This window comes from Elephantulus edwardii, unplaced genomic scaffold, assembly GCF_000299155.1.
Source record: "Elephantulus edwardii isolate Elephantulus edwardi_28Jun2011 unplaced genomic scaffold, EleEdw1.0 scaffold00296, whole genome shotgun sequence".
Lineage (NCBI taxonomy): Eukaryota > Metazoa > Chordata > Mammalia > Macroscelidea > Macroscelididae > Elephantulus > Elephantulus edwardii.
The window spans coordinates 2,235,383-2,253,157 of record NW_006400046.1 but is presented as its reverse complement, the minus strand read 5'-3'; the positions used below and the strand labels follow the sequence as shown (position 1 = coordinate 2,253,157).

Below are 17,775 nucleotides of genomic sequence, written 5' to 3'. Positions count from 1 at the left end.
TGTGTGTGTGTGTGTGTGTGTGTGTGTGGTCGTAGTATGTGAAGGCTGTGCTAGTGTGCAGGGGCCCAAGTCATGCATGTGTGTGGTCCTAGTGTGCGACAGCTGTGCTAGTGTGCAGGGGTCCAAGATGTGTGTGTGTCGTCTTAGTGTGACGGCTGTGCTAGTGTGCAGGGGTCCAAGTCTTGTGTGTGTGTGGTCCTACTGTGCAATGGCAGGGGTAAAACTTGTGTGTGTGTCGTCCTAGTGTGTGATGGCTGTGAGGCAGAGCCGCTAGAATGGTGGCCTTGGTGGCAGTGACCTTGGTGGCAGTGGCCTTGGTGGCAGTGGCCTTGGTGGCAGTGGCCCTGGTGGCAGTGGCCAGATGCTCATCTCTCTGAGAAGACAGGTGTGCGTGCTTGTTGTGGACTCCCGTCCAGAGCCCCACAGAGGTGTCACTCTGTCCTCACCCACCCAGGGCCAGGCCTGGTGAAGCTGAGGCCAGGTGGCTTCTTGGGTGCAAAGGTGAAGAGAGAACCAAAAGCTCAAGTCATTAGGAGAAACAGTATTTTTGTGCAACATTTTGAAAAATTAAAACCGTAAGAAACAAACATTAAGCTTTTTAGAAAGACAGGCTTTGTGCACTTTTATGGCCCTCCATCACCGTAATACTGGTGTCCATTAAATTTTGTTTACAAAAACTGGAGGCTAGCCCTTGGGCCATAGTTTTCACATGTGCCTGATGCACTAAAATAGTATTTGTCCCTGCAGCCGAGTGTGGGTGCAGCCTTCGGGTCAGTGCCTCCCTCGCAGCACCCAGTTCCTGGTCCTGAGCCTGCCCTGGTCTCCTTTCCTCTGGCCCCTCCTTCCTCTGATCAGTACTGGTTCTGCCCTCGGGTCCTTGACACCTCTGTCTCCCCCATGCGTGCAGGGAGCCCCCGGGCCACAGCATCAGCGCTGCACTTCCCCTCAACGTCCATCATCCAGCAGTCGAGTCCGTACTTCACGCACCCGACCATCCGCTACCACCATCACCACGGACAGGACTCGCTGAAGGAGTTTGTGCAGTTTGTGTGCTCAGACGGCTCGGGCCAGGCCACCGGACAGGTGAGGCCAGAGGGCCCAGAAGGCCCACTTCAGTCTCATCTCTGTGTCTGTCTGTCTGTCTTTGGGCTCACAGGGAGAGGATCAGAAAACCCGGCTGCGGGGGCCAGAGCAGAGGGTTTCGGCAGTGCTGAACACCTCCATTTTCGGGGTCTGAGGGTGGTGGTCCATTTATCAGACCGAGTCCCGGGCACCATGGTCCAGAGGGGCGAGGAGAGTGCTGGGCCTGCCTTAAGGAGGTTCCGTGTCCTCCCTGTGGTCTTGTGACTCCAGCAGGCGTGAACTCTGATCTGTCCAGCCCGGTGCTGGACTCCTAACTGCTAGCACCCTTATCAAACCTCAGAGATACAAGATGTAGTAGGTTCAAGACCAGGGTTTTCCAGCCACCACTCTCTTGCCATTTGGGGCTGATCTTTCTTTGCTGTGGGAAGTCTGTCTGGTGAAATGTCCAACAGCGTCCCTGACCTTGACCCACTGGATGCCAGGCCTCCCTCCCGCTGGTCATGATAACCAAGAAAGCCCACAGACATTGCTGAGGGTGCCCTGAGGGGTAAGATTATGCTCCGGTCAGGAGCCCCTTTCTAGAAGAAAGGCTCATCTCATGGCAGCTGTTGCAGAGGTTCCTGGTGGCCTGACTGTACAGGTGTCACCACACCTTAGTTCTCTGAGGGTTCTGGAGAACCCTGGGAGAATGTCGTTCCCTGTGGCCTTCGGCGACGCTGCTGCCCTTTTCCGTCAGTGGGCCCTCAGGGTCATGGTCACTGAGCAGAAGTTCAAGGCCGTTCAAGACAGAAAGGAATGATCTGAGACATTCGTGAACTAGAGATGGCTCTTCCACGGAGCAGAGAGAGGCCCGCATGTGGTCTTCTAAGAGCCGTGGCTCCCCTCCTGGGGACGACGCAAGTTACAACACAGCGTTCTCTAGATCTCTGGGGAGCTTCTGTGGCACCCGCAGCAGAAACAGCCTGGCTCTTCTCCAGTGTAGCCATCCTAGCTTAGAGACCTCAGTGAGAGACTCGGGGAGGAGGCTCAGAGGTCCTTCCCTGGGAGAGGTGCTTTGAAAGCCCCCTCGGTGCCCTCACAGGGCTGCCTCCCTGCCACTGTCTCATGTGTGCCCTGCTTGGTGTGGACGTTGCGGAGTGCTGATGAACTTGGGGTGAAGCCTGAGAGGAGGGCCATGCTCAGTAACGCCCGGAGCCTGTCTCTCCCTCGCTGCTCCCCGTGTTCAGAGCCTTTCCTCTTCCGCCCTTTGCTCTCTCTCACCTTCAGCTTTCCTTGTCTCCTGTCCCCTTTGCTCAGCAAGGTGTCCCTTGCTGGCTCTGCAGCTCCTTGGTGCACGTAGCTTTTCTCGTCTCTCTGGACACACTCCATCCACTTTTAGGGGTGCATAGTGAAGATGGACGTGACCTTTCAAGTTGCCACCTGCTTATCACGCAGTCCCCAAGAGACCTGGGGTCTGGAGTTTGGCTTTCCAAGATCAGAATGACCAAGAATGTTGTGTCATCCGCCCTCTCACTTGTAGAGGCTCTGGGATTTGGAATCAAAATGAGGCTGATCTCAGGACCAGTTTAGCCCAAAAAACTAAACCCAACCCACATGAGAAAGGGTCCTCAATCTCCTGGTCAGCCTGCGTGTTTGGGGCCTGGCCAGTCCCTTGATGGGTCAGAATTGATCGCTCCCTCTGTCCGGAAGGTTCTCATCTTGCAGCAGGCTCTTGCTTGAAGCTGACCAGGGCAAAATGCAGTGGACAGAACATCGGGCTGTCCGCTCCTTCCGAGAATGTAACCCAGCTGGGGTGAGCTGTGTTTTGTCTTGTGTTCACTGTATGGAAGAGTCGAGAATGGTCGGTGGGGATGCACCGGGTGAGAGGCCCAACCCAACTTTTGAGTGAGGCTTGAGAAGGCACCATGGATCCTAGAGACTACATGGTGGGCAGCGGGCGACCAGAGGCTGAGACTTTGCAGGTGACCCGCTGCAGGGAGGACTAGAGCCGGCCTGCGCTTGTCCGTGCCCGCCTTTAGGACAGCGCTTCCTAGACATGATGTGCACGGAGGTCCCCAGAGGTCGCTGGGCCTCACTCACGGAGCGCTGGCCCAGTCGCTCGAGAATGTGCATTTCTCACAAGTTCCTAGGTGATGCTGACACGATTATCGCCGGCCGAGGGAGCCCACTTTGAGAACTACTGATGTAGTGTCGAGAGGAATATTTCTAACCTCCCTGAGAAGCTGACATTGTTGATCGTCTGTCCTGGAAAATAAACCTAAACAAATACTCTCTAGCTCATCCTTGGACCCCGAGATAAGTCCTCCAGTACAGAAGAACCAAGCAGCAAAGGCCACAGCCGGGCGGAGGCTGCACTCTGAGGAGCTGCAGCGGGCAGAAAGCTGCATTTCAGGCCGAGAGAAGAGACCATCAGCAATGGCAAGGACACAGAGCCCGAGGGGCCGGCCTGGGCGGGAGCTCACGTCTGACCCCCAGTGACAGAGTGACCAGGCCTGCTAGGTCCCTCTGACTCACAGCTGACAAGGCTTTGGGCACTGGAAAGTCACACGACTGTGAGATTTTTACTTGGGTTTTTTTTTTGAGATTTTTAGTTATTTTTAAAAATCTATTTGTGCACTAATTTCAATGACAGCATCCTAACTGACAGAGGGGCTAGTTGGAGATTACTAGTAAAAACTGGAGCTGGTAAGCCAGTAGGTTTCAGTGTCCAGCTGTATTGGGCCCAGATTACTGTTACCTGTGGGTTAGTGATTAAGATTCTCTGGGAGAAGCCAGAAGGAGCTGTGATGGTGTCGTGGCTGAGAGGTCAGCATTTCAAATCCACGTGAGAAAGCTTGATATTGATAGTCTCTTCACGTAAAGGTTTACAGCTTCAGAAATCCAGTAGAGGATGCCTTCAGTCAGAATAGACTCAGTGATTGTCGGGGCTTAGGGGTGTCGTGGGGCAGCCAGGCTCTGCAGCTCAGAAGAAAGCGGAGGCCACCGTGGTGTATGGAACGCCCCTGACCTCTCACCCTTCCATAACTGAGCTCAAGAAGGCCTTGACAGAGCAACCAGTGAGTTTATGCTCTGGGAGAACTGTCCCAGCTCCCGGACCAAGCCGAGCTGTGGAAGGAAGGGAGGGCAGCTGCTGGTGAAAGCACAGTGTCCACCTGCAAAGCTGCAAACCTGGCCCTCTGGGAGCCAGGAGCCAGCTGAGGCGCGGTGGGCTCCAGCCAGCATTGTTGGGGAGCGGTAGTTGCGGATCGAGTCTTTTTGTCAGAGACCTTTCAGGGAGATGTCATTAAGAGTGACCAGGAACCCCTTAGCAGAACAGGACGTCAAACCGAGGTGTGTGCTGGTCCTTAGGCGTGGGGAGGACAGTGGGCTGAAGACATCCCAGAGAACCCCAGGGAACAGAGGCCAGTGTGCGGGTCATCCCCAGAGGTTACATCTACAAGGCTGAAGAGGAGGTTCCGTTCAAGTCACATCACTGCCCTTGACTTGGGAAAAACATAGGCTGCGGCAAAAGAGGTGTTCTGCGGTCTTGTCAGGGGGCCAGTAGCCAAGCAGCCCAGGACAAGAGAGAACACTTGAGATTCAGAGTTTGGATGGCTCCCACAGACGCGATGGTTTTTCGAGAGAAGAGGGTGAAAAGGGCTACCCAGACAGTGTTCAGCAGTGGGCGAGTGTGGAGCCCCGCCAGGCCAGGCTGAGTTCCGGAAACTGCCAGATTTGGAGTGACTGGCAGGGCTGGGGGTTGAGGGGAAGACCTGGGTGGTGGAAGGACCCCATCAGTGGGTGCTTTGGATTCTCCTGCTTGGTGAGCTGATTTTTGTGTCCGATGTAGTCAGAGCCGTGGGAGATTTCAGAGGAAGAGAGAAACCGCAGCCCACTCCGGGTGCACGGGACGGGACTCCCAGCTTCTGGAAAGGATGTGCAAGAGGCCTGCATTCAGTAGGTGTGACTGGTTTCCTGGCCTCGTGGTAACCGGTGACCTTAAATAAACAGCCTACCTGCCTCCGTTTCTCAGTTAGGAAATGGAGAGAGTGGAGCTTCTGTTACAGCAGGTCTCCTCCACCACGACACCGTTAGCAAGTGTTAGCACGTTGGCCTCTGTTCTCTGTGGCCTGTGCAGCATCCAGAAGTTTCCAGACGTTGCCATTGTCCCCCAGGGGCGCATCACCCCTGGCTTCAAACTGCTTAGAGGGTGCGTGGGAGACTAGGCATAATGCTGGTGACATGCCTGGGCTAGGTGCCCACCTTGTCATGAAGCAGGTGAAATCAAGGACAGAAAGACAGGGCTGGCTAGGAGGGGAAGGCCCTCTATGAGGTGGATTAATTCAGTGACTGGGGTAATCGGGTTGGGTGTGTCGGAGGCAATGAGATTGGCACAGGACAGAGCGGAGTTTAGAGCTGTTGTACATAGGGTCGTTATGAGTCGCAAGCGACTCGACGTCACATAACAACAACAACGAGGTGGAATGGGTCAGCTCGTCCACCACTTAGAGAGCACGGGGCAGCCTCTCTCGGCATCTCTGCCGGGAGGGCAGAGCGTTCGTTCCTCGGCAGAAAAGGAGCTGGCATAGAGCTCGGCTGCACGCTGCAGGCCAGGCCACCCCGAGCTCGTTGTTGGAGTAGTGGGAGGGACGTGAGAACTCCAGGGCGGTCTTGTCAGGGAAGCTGCCTGTGAGAGGGAAGCCTCGGCCTGACCTGAAGACTGGTTCGCACAAGGCCACAGGAACCTGGAGGGGGCCACTTGAGTTTGAGTTAAAGAAGGGCACAGAGGACAAAGAGTGAACACTGGTGGCTTTGTGCCCCTGGATTTCTGTGGGTATCATCCAGAGGGGGCACCACTGGAAAAGTTTGCAGAGGACCGGAGCTGGCCGTCATGGCTTTTTCTCCTAGGCTGGTCTTTCGAGAATAGGCCCAAACTCCTGTCTGTGGGGAATGCGTGAGGACACGGGCCGCCCAGCCAGGAGGCATGTTCCCCTGGATGTCTGGGGGTCCTACTTGAGGTCACGACCTGGGGCCTTCACTTGGGTCAACTGCCCCAGTCCACAGGAGGGGGGCACAGTGCGTGTGATTTGGCGTACGGGGGGCCAGGGAGCTGACTGGCTGACCTGTCCCTTCCTGCTGCAAGAAAAGGTCTTCGAGAACTTCTAGATACGGCTTCACATGACTAGGTGGCACAGCACATTTTTGTACCTAAAACATTTTCCCTACGAAATAATAAACACACCCGTCGGATACCCCCCTTTTCTCCCCCTCCCACAACTTCAAAAGAGGATCAGAGAAAAAAAAGAGAAACACCCAAGACACCCAAGAGAGGCCTTAAATCCTCACCCATCCTGGGCCCCGGATGAGAGGAACCAGATTCTGCATCTTCCACAGGGAGCGCCTGCTCTCCGGAGCAAGCTGGCATGGCGAGGGAGCCCTCCCGAGGGGCCGGCCGCCGCCGCCTGGCCCGCAGGGAGCGTGTGTCTGTGTGTGATGTGCCTTCATGCGTCACTCTATTTATGTTGTTCGCAGCCCAACGGTAGCGGCCAGGGCAAAGTCCCGGGGTCATTTTTGCTACCACCGCCGCCTCCAGTGGCCAGACCTGTGCCCCTTCCTATGCCTGATTCCAAATCCACCAGCACTGCCCCAGACGGCGCCGCCTTGACTCCTCCATCACCTTGTAAGTGGACGATGACACCAAACCACAACGCCCAGCGTCCCCGGCCCATCCAAACCGTCTCCACTGCAAAAGGAAGCGCCCCCTTCCTCGCTGCCAGGCCCCCCCCCCCAGAGCGCCACTGAATCTCCCGGACAAGAACAGAGCCAAGCCCCCCCTGTCCCCCCGCCCTGGCCCCACTGGGCCTCAGTCGCACCAGCCACCACCCCCTCGAGCCCCGAGCCCCCCGGGCCGCTGCTCCCAGCAGGACCCCTTGTCCAGGCCCTCTGGGGGGGCGGGAGGGAGAGCACAGTGGGGTGCGGCGACAGGGTGCTGGCTGGGTGGAGTGAGGAGGCGAAGCCATGACATCTCCATGCGTGATTGCTGTCCTTTTGTGTTTCGTTTTTATTTTCTGTTGTTCCGTTGTTGTTCCCCTACACCAACAAGGATTAAGTGTTACCACAAGGCGACGTCACCACCATCTTCTCTTGCCTTGCCCTCTCCCCTCCATTCCCACGGCCTTGGGCCTCGCCAGGTGCAGCAGGCAGCCCTTGCCACTAGGCTCATGTTGGGGTTCCTGTTCCACTTTTTTCTCTCCTCTCCCTCTCTGCTCCTTTCCCAGGTTGGATGCTCCAAGGACCAGGGCGGGTGGGACCTCTGCTTCCATCACTTCTCTCTCTCTTTTTTTTTTTTCCAAACTAATGACAAATTTTGACAAAGGGAGACAAATCTCGGTTGAGCAGCCCAAGGTAGACCCGACGACGTGAAGAGCAGACGAAGAGGTTGGGGGGGGGGGCACCGTGCTGACCGTGGGGTGGGTGGGGCGTGCTCTGGGCCCTCTGGTGACCTGCAGGCCACAGGCTTAGGAGAGGCAGCACTGGGCGGGCGGCCATGTCACCTCTTCTCTCGTCACCGCTCTCTCTCTCCCTTTCGCTCATGGTTTGTGTTCTCTTCCCTCCTTCACCTTCTCCATGCCATCCTCCCACCTGCATCCGCCATCAGACACGAGCTCACAGGCAGTAGAGGTGGGGGGGCAGTGGGCTAGAGGGGCTCCCAGACAGTAATGGACAATCTGGTGTCCAGCGCACGACTCCTGGGGGTGGGGCTGGGGGCTGGATTGGCCTCCCAAGCAGCCTGTGACATCCCTGTTCCCTTCTGAGTTCACCCCCTCTTTTATGGGACAGGGCCTATTCCATCCTGCAGGAAGAGCTCAGGGTGCTATGTCCACTTGCTTCCTTGGGCCCAAGAGAGCGGATCCAGGCGGCCGCACCCTGGGGCCCTGCCAGCTCCTCTGCCCACCTCTGCCTCCACTCTCTCAGGCCAGGAACACAGGCCGTTTGGCCTGGGTCATCTCTCAGAGGGGGCCTGTTGCCCTGAGCCGCTGTATCCTTGGGCCCATGCCGGGCAGCCAGCACTGCAGCCCCTCTCTGAACCTGTCCAGCCTAGTCCTTGATTGGGCCCCATTTGAGTTCCCCGGACACCTGGCCTTGCTGCCCACCCAGGGTGTGAGCAGAGCAGCACTGGGTAGAGCAAGGAGGTAGGTCTCCTGGTTTGGAGAGGTGAATGGTATCTGACCAGGACAGCCTCCACCAAGATGTGAGTGGGACAGTTGGAGAGCTGGGCACCCTCTGAGGGTCTTTTAAGACAAGGATTGTCTGACACCTCTACCTACCCACCCACCCAGTGCCTCTTAGAGGGAAAGAATTGGCCCTGGGTCAGCCTCCAGGACCTTCCCCTTCCAGGAGCCAAGGTAGAAGAGGAATGGCTGTGACTGCCCGTCCGGGGGGGCAGGGAGTGTTCCTGGCCAGGGGGAAAGGGGTCACTCCTGTGTGGAGGTGATTGGCTTGGGGTGGGAAGGGCAGGCTTGGAAGGGCTGCCAGCCCAGCTGCCCCTCCTGGCCCTGTCCTTCCCCAGCTTAGATGTGGCCAGAGCACTCTAACCCTATCTCTCCCTCTTCTGGCAGCCCTGAAGGGCAGTGTTCAGGGACCCCAAAGGCCTGATGGGTCTCTCCCTCTCTCCCCTGCTCCCACAGCATTCACAGCGACAGGCGCCTCCTCTGCCAACCGGTTTGTCAGCATCGGACCCCGGGACGGCAACTTTCTGAACATCCCACAGCAGTCTCAGGTAAGAGGCCGGCACAGCCCGCGGTTCCACGGTGCCTGCGCCTGCGTGGTGCTGGAGAGACCAGCGAGCAGCCTTGAGCTGGGGCAGTTTGGTGTTTGGGAGCAGGCTGGGTCCTTTAGCCAATCAGGGAAAGGAAGCCAGAGTGGAGTTGGAGGGCCCAGGCTTTTCCCTGCGCCCAGCTGAGCCTGCCTCCCCAGGCAGCCCCCAGGCTCCCTGGCTAATCAGCTAATTGGATAATTAGCTCTGACAGCCCGGCCCTGGGGAAGGCTGCCAAGGACCCAGGGCTGGAGGCGCTCTGGGTCAGGCCTGGTGGAAGATGGAAGCCTGGAACCGAGGCCTGCCTCTGCTTTCTCCCTGATCCGACTCCCTGCTCCAGCGGGCAGTTCTGGCCCCCAGCCTTCCTCTCTTCCTTAGCTTTGGGTGGGCTTGGCCAAGGACCGGGGAGGACAGAAGAGTTTGAGGGGGTTGCGTGCCTGCAGAATTTGGCACCAAGGCCAGGGCAGAGCCTCCTGCCGCCTGAGGGGCTCCTCCCCCGAGTCCAGATGAATCCCGTTAGAGGGGAGGCCAGGCTGCAGTGCCCCCATGCGGCTCTGCCCCGCTGACACCACCCTTCGTTGTCACAAGGACTGGCCCCTGAGCTGTCCCGCTGGAGGTCTTGGGGTTCAGCTTTCCACGTGCACGTGTGCTCAGGCGTGCACATACGCAGGCCTTCCCAGGCTCGGTCCTCTGGATAGGCCCACAGAGGCAGGGCCCTGGGTGCAGGAAGGACTAGCTCACCTACAAAGCAGATGCGTTTTTGAAAGATAGGTGGTTTTTTCCAACGTAGGAAAAAGAAGGAAAAGTCTCTTTCTTTTGCAAACTTGACCAAAAACGCTGCCTTGTGAGCCTGCAGCCTTTGAGAGGCCCCAGAGCTTGAGCTTCCTCAGCCCGGGAAATCCGCCTCTGGCCAAAGCCTCTTCAGGATCCCGCTCCAAGTCTGCTTTGAGGCCAGAGAAAGTTGCTGGATGGAAGTTTTGTGTGTGTGGTTTGAGGTTAGGTTCCCCCCCCCTTTTTCCTTTCCCTCCCTCAAAGGGGGAAAAAAAGGCAAAAAACTTTGTCAAACTTCAAACTTCAGAGCTCCCTAGTGGCAAGGAGGGGAGGGGAAGAGAACTTCACCCCTTTCCAGCTTCCCACCCCCTTTCCCCAGAGTCACGTCTGACCCGTCTGGTTTCCAGGAGCAACCAGACATGATGTAACACCCAGATGAACTTGAACTTGGGGGTGTTGAGAAGAAAAACAATGGCTCTGAGCAGGGGCTGGAGCCAGCCCCCTCCACTCTGTGCCAGGGAGGCCGAGGCAGCCCTGCTGGCAGAGGGTGAGAGGGGGTGCCAGAGGAAGGGACACCAGGCGGGCCACTCCCCTGGCTCTGGGCTGGCACTAAGGCGACATGGCCCCCTCCAGCCCTCCCTCCTTCCCTCCCACTGCCCTTGCAGCCCAACTGCAGCTCCGGAGCTTGCTCTGGGACCGGGCCCTGAAGCTCCCCGCTCGCCTGCCCGCTCACTCCAGCTCTTGCTGCTGCTCTCAGTCCTCCTCCCTCCTCCCCCTCCTCCTCCCCCTCCCCTCCCCCTCCTCCTCTTTTTTCTCCCTTGTTCCACTTGCTGTGCTCACTTTGCTTAGAGATGTTGGAGCCCAATCAAAGTTTGAGGCAAGTTGGGGAAACAATTTTTTTTTCCTCCCTGATGTTAAAGTTTGTGCCTTGGGGGCCCCTGAACAGGCAGGTGTGTCCACAGGGGGAGGACTGGAGCTGGACAAGCCAGCCCTGGAGCCCTTGGGCTGGGGGCAGGCGGCGGCTGCACGGGTGTGTGGGGGGGTACAGTGAGGGGTGGTTACCACAGTAACCAGTGACTTTAGCTGATCTCTGGAGCACCAGATGGAGAGAGAACAATAGAATGAGGGAAGAAAAGAGAATTTTAGTAATTTTGTCATTCCCTGGGCAGCGCTTTTTACTTCGTTTTAATCAGTTTTGGACCTGGCTCAGGAAGCAGGGAGGGGCGAGCAGAAAAGGACCCTCCGGGTTTGGCAGCAGATCCCCCCTCCCGTCTTGGGATCCTTGGGGGGTGTCGGGGAGCCCCCTTGGAGTTTCCTTTGTCCCTAACTCCAGTTCTAGAAAAGACTCCCTCCCTCCCCTGAGGAAAGCCCACCGTCTTGGAGCATTAGCAGCTGTGTCTCCTCCATTCAGCGCTGGGGACCCCAGGGCCTTGGCCAGCTTTCTCTAAGGAAAGGGGACTCACACCAGAGCCAGAGCCTCCCCTCAGGTAGAGGTTTAGGCTTCAGCAGTCTCCACCTTGACAGAAGAGTCCAGGAGAACCTCGTGGCCTCACGCTTGCAGCTCCCTGCCGCAGGCCAGGACCAGACACCCAGGAGTCGGCTGCTGACCTGGCCCTCTGCTGCTCATGTTGGGCACACAGAAAGTTTGGGCTTTTGTCAGGCCCCATGCACCTGGCTGGCCAGTAGTCAGTTGATGAGGTTGGGTGTGTGGCAGGTGCTCCCCAGTCCCAAGGGGGTGGACCCCTCGCTGTTGTGTACGTTGCCCAGCCGGAGCGAGAAGGTTGGCATCTCTGCTTGCTCAGTACGCACTAGCCTCAGCCCCACAACATTCCCAGATGTCCCTGACCTGTCGGTTCCAGTGTGGTCACTCCCGACCACATGTGGCTACTGAAATGTATGAACTGTAAATAAAAAGAAAAGGTTAGTTCCTCAGTCACAGAAGCCACATATAAAGTGGTCAGAAGCCACATGTGGCTCGAGGCTGTTGCCTTGGACAGCACAAAGTACAGGATATTTCCACGATGGCAGAAAGTTCTCGCTGACCCCAGAGGCTCTTTCCGACTTGAAAATTTGCTGTCTCCATTCTCATGGTGCTTTGCACCCTGACTTTCTAACCAGAACCCAAGCAGGGGGCTTGTCTGGTTTGCAGGCTTATTCAAAAGGGATTTTTGGAGATTTTGTCTGGACTTAGAACTGGCCTCATCTCCCAGACCTCCTTTCCGACATGGCCAGTGTGGTCCGTGACTCGGGCAGGAGTTGTGGCCACTTTAGCAGCAGGCCCCTTCTAATCCCTTTGGCTCCACACGTGTGTCTGAAGAAGGTGCCACAGCCATCTAGTGGGATTGTAGACCCCCCTGGGATGACCACAAGTGTGTGTGTGACATGGGGCGAGTTCCCTATTCTCCTTGGGCCTCAGCTTGTGTGCAGAGTTAGGGAGGAAGTGAGTGAGCCAGTACCCAGGGAGGATACTGCTGCCTGGCCCTTCAGGGCCCGAGTCTCTGACCTAGCACAAGAGAGAAGTTCAGAGGCTCCTTTTCAGGGACTCCTCTGTGGCCTAGCCTGTTACTTGTTGCAGTGATAACCAAAAGGCTTGAGGTCTCTGGTGGTTCAAACCCACCAGCCACTCCTCCGGAGAAAGGGGGACAATCTCCTCGCATTAAGATTTACAGCCTTGGAAACCCAATAATAACAGGTGACTTGAGTTCAGTATTTTGTCACTTTGATGCAAGTGTACCATCAGATTCGCCCAAGTGAGTTTTGTTTGTCACTTTGCTGCAAGGGTACATCGGATTTGCCCAAGCAGAGTAGATGGTCAGGGAGGGCGCAGAGCCCATCTCTGGACCTCATGTTGGGGCCAGGGCCTTTGGTCAACTGTGGGTGCTGTGGGTGCTGCAGGCGGTCAAGGCCTTGTCTATGGGGGAACCGCGCCCCCTGGTGACGTCTCGTGGGAAGCACTGTCAGCCCAGCTAGTCCCAGGTCCCAGTGTGTCTAGTGGCCCAAATGTGCAGGATTGTTGATGGTGGGCTGCAGTGTCCCCCCGCCCCCAGGCCTGGCACTGCTAGAGACCGAAGCCATGTGGTGCCCCGCGCCTTTCAGCCTGTGGGACCTTGGCTCAGGGTACAGACAGGAATTTTTGCTTCTAATCCAAAGCAACAGAAAGAGTATTAAGTAGAAGCTGGGCCACCCCACCCACTCTTGAGACCCCTTAAGGACCAAAGCCTCAGCCTGGCATCCTCCCCACCCTCTAGATCCCACACAAAGACTGAAACAATTAGAAACACGGCCAGATCCCAGGTCTGTGCCAGCGTTAGCCATGGGGTCCCACCCGCTGGGCGCAGTGCCCACGGGAAGGCCAGCTGGACTCGGTAGTACTGGGGGCAGGGTCTCAAGGGAGGTGGGATTCCCTTAGGAGATTGGAGAGAATGAGGGTGCAGCATTTCTCGGGGGGTGGCTGCCCAGCATCCTGAAACCCCCCTCCGCTTAGTCGTCTGGCTGGATGAGGGCTGCCCCACCTAGCCTCAGCATCTCCTGTGTTTTTTTTTGTCCCATTTCAGTCCTGGTTCCTCTGATAAGATCGACAAAAGAAAAGACAAAATAAAAAGAAGAGGTTCCTCAAAAGGGGGCAGAAGAAATTTTGTGACATGGAAAAATCCCCCAGCCCAGCCCCACCGAAAAGCAAAACTTAGACGACGTCGGCCACTCAGCCCTTCTCCTCTGGCCCAGGGCCCTCGCAGGCCCCCCAGAAGCAGCCCAGTTCTCGGAGAGCCCTCGAGGGGTCTCGGGTGGAGCTGTGCACCAGCAGCCAAGCAGAAAGAAACATACAAAACAGACTGTAAAAGACAAAACGAAAGGAAGGGATACAGAACTGCCTTCCTCCCCACCCATCCCGCCCTCGGGGAAGGAACAGAATCCCCAAACAAAGTGACCAGCACGGTTCTGAGGGCCTGCCCCTCACCCTTTCCCTTCCCGGGGGAACCCCACTTACCAACTTGGACCCAGAGGGGAAGAAAACAGCAGGTAGAGCCAGAGGGCTTGTCCCTCCAGTTACCCACTTTCTCTCACTGCCTCTTTCTTGGGTTGCTGTGGACTGAGAGATGCAGGGCCAGGACAGCCTCCAGTGCTCCCCACCCCACCCTCAGACTAAAAGAACCAAGGTGGGGAAGGGGTGCTCCCCAATGAGCCCTGAGTGGAGGGCGTTGGGCCACTCCATCCTGAGCAACTGAGGCAGTTCCTGGACCTGACCCTTCTTTAAGTCCACGGGGGAAGTCAGAATGCTCCTCAGGCCTCATTCTGCCTGATAGACCGCCCCCCCTTCCTTCTCTCCTCAAGCCAGGAGGGCCACCCTCCTGATGTGCGTTGAGTGAGGAGAGGCCACCCCCAGGTCTCCTTCACACCCCAGCCTGGAATATAGGTGCCCCCACTCTGCCCCACTAGTCCCTGTCAGGACCCCAGTACAGCCCTGCCTGAGGCTGGCGGGTGAAGAAGGGGCAAGTCAGCTGCGCTCAGTGCAGAAGACAAGGCCAAGGCCGCAGCCTGCACTAGGTAGGCGACCTTTGGGGGTTGTTGGGCGTCACACTTCTCACAAGTGTTTTGGAGCTTTCTCTGTCCCCCTTCCTCCACTACACCACCCCCTGGGCCACTTCTCTCTGGATTTTAGCTGTAATGTCTTTTACTCTTTATTTAGGGATGGGGCACCGTTTGGGTCTTTTGCCATTGCAATTGGGAACTCCATTTGAGCAACTTGGGAACAGTTTGGTAACACACCACAGGAAGTAGCTCCCCCCCACACAGCCCCATCCTCCCCAAGGGATAGTTGTGGGGGGCCTGTCCAGAGGGTCTTCAGAAGGCCCCCAGGAAGGAGGGGCGCTGAGTACCGAAGCCCCCACCTCCCTAGGGTGTGACCTGGCCCCTCTGGCGTGTCTTTCTGTGCCTTACTCCCTCCTCCCTGCGTCCTCCTGGGCCGCTTCTCCTCCTCCCTCTCCTCCTCCTCCCAGTGTTGTGCCTCTCTCTCTCTCTCTCATACTCTCTCTCTTTTTCTCTCTCTCTGTCTCTATGAAAACACAAAGCACAGGTCAGGATCCTCAAAATCAATCAATATTGTACCATGGAGGGCTGAGTTCTGGGCTTTATTTATTGTGAACCTAGTTTGTGAGACTGTGGCCCCAAGCAGGCAGGGTGGGGTGCATCTTGTAGGGACGCCTGAGTTTAAAGTGAGGCAGAGAGGCAGTATTGGGGTGGCACCCTCTCCCAGATGGAAGCCACAAGGTGGCTCCCCACTGGGAGGAGTTTTTATTGGCAATTGAAGGAAGCCCCACCATCCACTGTGCAGCCCTGGGGGCTTACCGGGACTGAGACAAAAGGGGGTAGGGGTTCCCCGTGGGAGCTGCCCTGGTATGGGAGGAGGGCTGGGGGTGGGGGGCCGGGGGGGGCCGGGGGGACCGGGCGTGACGCCTGGTCAAGTGCAATGATTTTTCAGTTTGGTTGGCTAAACAGGGTCAGAGCTGAAAGGGGAGCGAAAGGGACCCGGCCCAGCCACTCGTGCCCCTTTCCTCGGAAGACAATCGGGCCGCGCGCAGGTGCGACGGAGCCTGCGGGAGCCGGGGGTCCTGCGTCCTTGTGCACCGTGAGCGCCCGAGGTCCAGGTCCGAAGCTGCAGGCCAGCTGGGCGGCCGGGGCGAGCCCAGCCAGGGGCTGCACGGGGCGAACGTTGCTTAACCAAGTTGGGGCAAGCGAGGGGCAACTAGGGCGACAGGAAATGTGGGGACGTGTTAGAAGAGAGAGAGAAAAAGAAAAAAAAACACCCCACAAAAATATATATGGGGAAATTAACTTTTTTTTTTTTCATTGAACCAAGTGCAATGCATCGGAGAGTTTTCCTATCTTTGTATGTTAAGAGATTGTTAAGGAAAAAAAAATTCTATTTTTGTTGTAATGTCCTCGCGGCTCTGGGGACGCTAAAGAACCGGGCCTGCCCCGCCCTGCGCGGGCAACGAAAGCTGAGTGCTTTTCCTTTTTTTTTTTTTTTTTTTTTTTTTTTTTTTTTTTGGTTCGTTTTCAGTTTATTTTTTTTTTAAGTCGTTTTTCCTGCGTTGACGAGGATGGTCTGGGGTTTTTATTTGTTTTGTTGTTCGTTCTTGGTTTCGGTGGGAGGGCTGAAGGAAACGTTCACATTTTAGAGCTAAAACAAAATAACCAACACACACGATCAAAAAAGGAAAAGGACGAGAGAAACATTTTAAAAATAAAAACCCTGGTGCTTTTTACATTTTAAAGTACTTTGAAGAACCCCACAGACTATTATACATAAGTTTATGAATCAGTTAAATATCCAGCACTTGTTAGGAACACGCATATCCCTTTGTTGAGTTTAACGGAACGGGACAGCGGCGTGCGCCCCGGCTGCTGGGCTGCTCCGGCCGCGGGTCTCCCCGGGCGCCCCTCCCCTGGGCCCAGCGCCCCTTCCTCGACCCCTCCCGCTCGGGCACCGGGGGGCGCGATGGGGATCCCCGCAGAGGTCAATGCCAACGAACAAAGTCCCCCCTCCCCCGCCCCCGAGCGCCCTTCTTTGAGCCAGATGCCAACTTGACCCTCACCAGCATTATCGGGAGCGCGCTCAGCAAGTTGGTAGATTCCTCCCTACCCACCCCTCCCGGCGCCCCCCTCAACATCACTCCTCCCATCCCCGGTCCGCTCCGGGGAGCGCGGGGCAGGCTCGATGCTCCAGGAACAGGACCGGCCATGCTGACGATGGATCTGGATCGGCCCAGACCCACGCACGCACGCGGCCCGCACACAGCCCCCCACCCCGCAACCAGCCTGTCAACTGCCTTACACACCCGCCCCCCGCGCTGGCCGGCAGACCTAGTGCCTTGTTCTCTCACTCCAGTGCTGGCGGAGCGGACACCGCGCTCTGGGTCCCAGAGGGGCCGGGTGGCTCAGACTACCCACCACTTCCCCACCCCAACCGTGCTGAACGAACCCCCAACCCCGGGACACGAGAGAAAAATTAAAAGGAGCAATAAAGTAACGAGAACTTTCGTCCCCCAATCGAGAGCCCGAGGGGCACCCCAGCCCCGCCTCTGCTCCCCCCTACTCCCTCCACCACCACCCCCGGGGCGCCCCCTCCCCCCCATCAGCCAGCCTGGGCCAGCCCCACTGCGGCCCCCCTCCCCTTCCCCGGGAGATCCGTGCGCCCGACCAGCACCAGCATCGCGGACCGCAAAGGCCGCCCGTCCCGTCAAACAAGTTTCTTCTTAGGCTAAGAAACGCAGTATATACGAGTATCTCTATATATAGTACTAATGGATTTGGTGTGCTTCCCCTTAGCGTCCCTGTCCCTCCGCTCCTCCTCCTTCAGCCTGGTTCCCCCTCTCTGCCCTCCACCCCGTCTCTGCACTGAGATACATAAGAAACAAGGGTAGTTTACTGTCTGTTTTGTTTTCTGGGTTTTCAGTGTCCTAGCGGAATGCAAGTAGGCAGCCAGCCCGTCTGTTCCCTCCCGCCCCGCCCCGCCCGCCCCCGTCACTGCGCTTCTGTTATACCATCTTTGCCTGACTCTCTCCGGCTTCTCCATTGAATGGCTAATGTGTATGTGAAATAAAGAAATAAAGAAAAAATAAAAGCAAGAGCGCCTGAGCCTTCGCTCGCGTCGTCCTGCGGGAACGGGGTGGCTGAGGGCTGGGTGGTCGGCTTCCATCTGCGCCTTCCAGCCCGAGCGCGCGCGCGCAGCGGCCACCATCGCGGGGCGGCTATGCCGGGGCACTCCAGGAGGAGGCGTCATTGAGAAAGGATCTCCGGACCTCCCCCCAACCCCGGGGCCGGAGCCCGGGACACCCCCCCACCCCCGCAATAAAGAAGCACCACTTGGGTCCGATGTCCGCTCTGCCATGTTGGTTCCTGGACCTCTGGGGAGAGGAATGCAAGACCATTTCCAGAGTGCGTGGGTGATGGGGGGACGCCCTTCCAGACCCCTAGGGCCTGACCCATGCTAGGGACCCGTTCTTCGGGGACCCAGTCGCACGGAGCAGGCGCTGCGCGTGACAGTCTCGGTGGCCCCGGGCCGAGGCCCGCGTGCTGCAGGATCACCGCACCTCGGGGCCCACGGCCGCGTGCTCCGGCAGCCCCCG

The 17,775-nt window shown here is 57.4% G+C and overlaps 2 protein-coding genes across 4 annotated transcripts in view; one reads left to right on the top strand and one right to left on the bottom strand.

The window, feature by feature from the left end:
* Positions 1-13,379, top strand: part of NFIX (nuclear factor I/X (CCAAT-binding transcription factor)) — an 81,256-nt gene extending 67,877 nt beyond the window's left edge. Inside the window, exons 9-12 of one of the 3 annotated variants that reach the window (XM_006900786.1) lie at positions 908-1,083; positions 6,595-6,742; positions 8,751-8,842; positions 13,204-13,320. In XM_006900786.1, coding sequence (XP_006900848.1) covers positions 908-1,083; positions 6,595-6,742; positions 8,751-8,842; positions 13,204-13,218 — 431 coding nt within the window. In that variant the 3' untranslated portion in view covers positions 13,219-13,320. Of the gene's footprint in view, positions 1-907; positions 1,084-6,594; positions 6,743-8,750; positions 8,843-13,203 lie in introns of all 3 variants that reach the window. The other 2 variants (XM_006900788.1, XM_006900787.1) reach the window with 2 other exon arrangements.
* LYL1 (lymphoblastic leukemia associated hematopoiesis regulator 1) overlaps positions 13,350-17,775 on the bottom strand; it is a 6,120-nt gene continuing 1,694 nt past the window's right edge. Inside the window, exons 4-7 of the mRNA XM_006900826.1 lie at positions 17,287-17,410; positions 15,173-15,389; positions 14,993-15,054; positions 13,350-13,479 (exon numbers count right to left, since the gene is read on the bottom strand). Of these exons, the coding sequence (XP_006900888.1) occupies positions 13,350-13,479; positions 14,993-15,054; positions 15,173-15,389; positions 17,287-17,410 (533 nt within the window). The remainder of the gene's footprint in view (positions 13,480-14,992; positions 15,055-15,172; positions 15,390-17,286; positions 17,411-17,775) is intronic.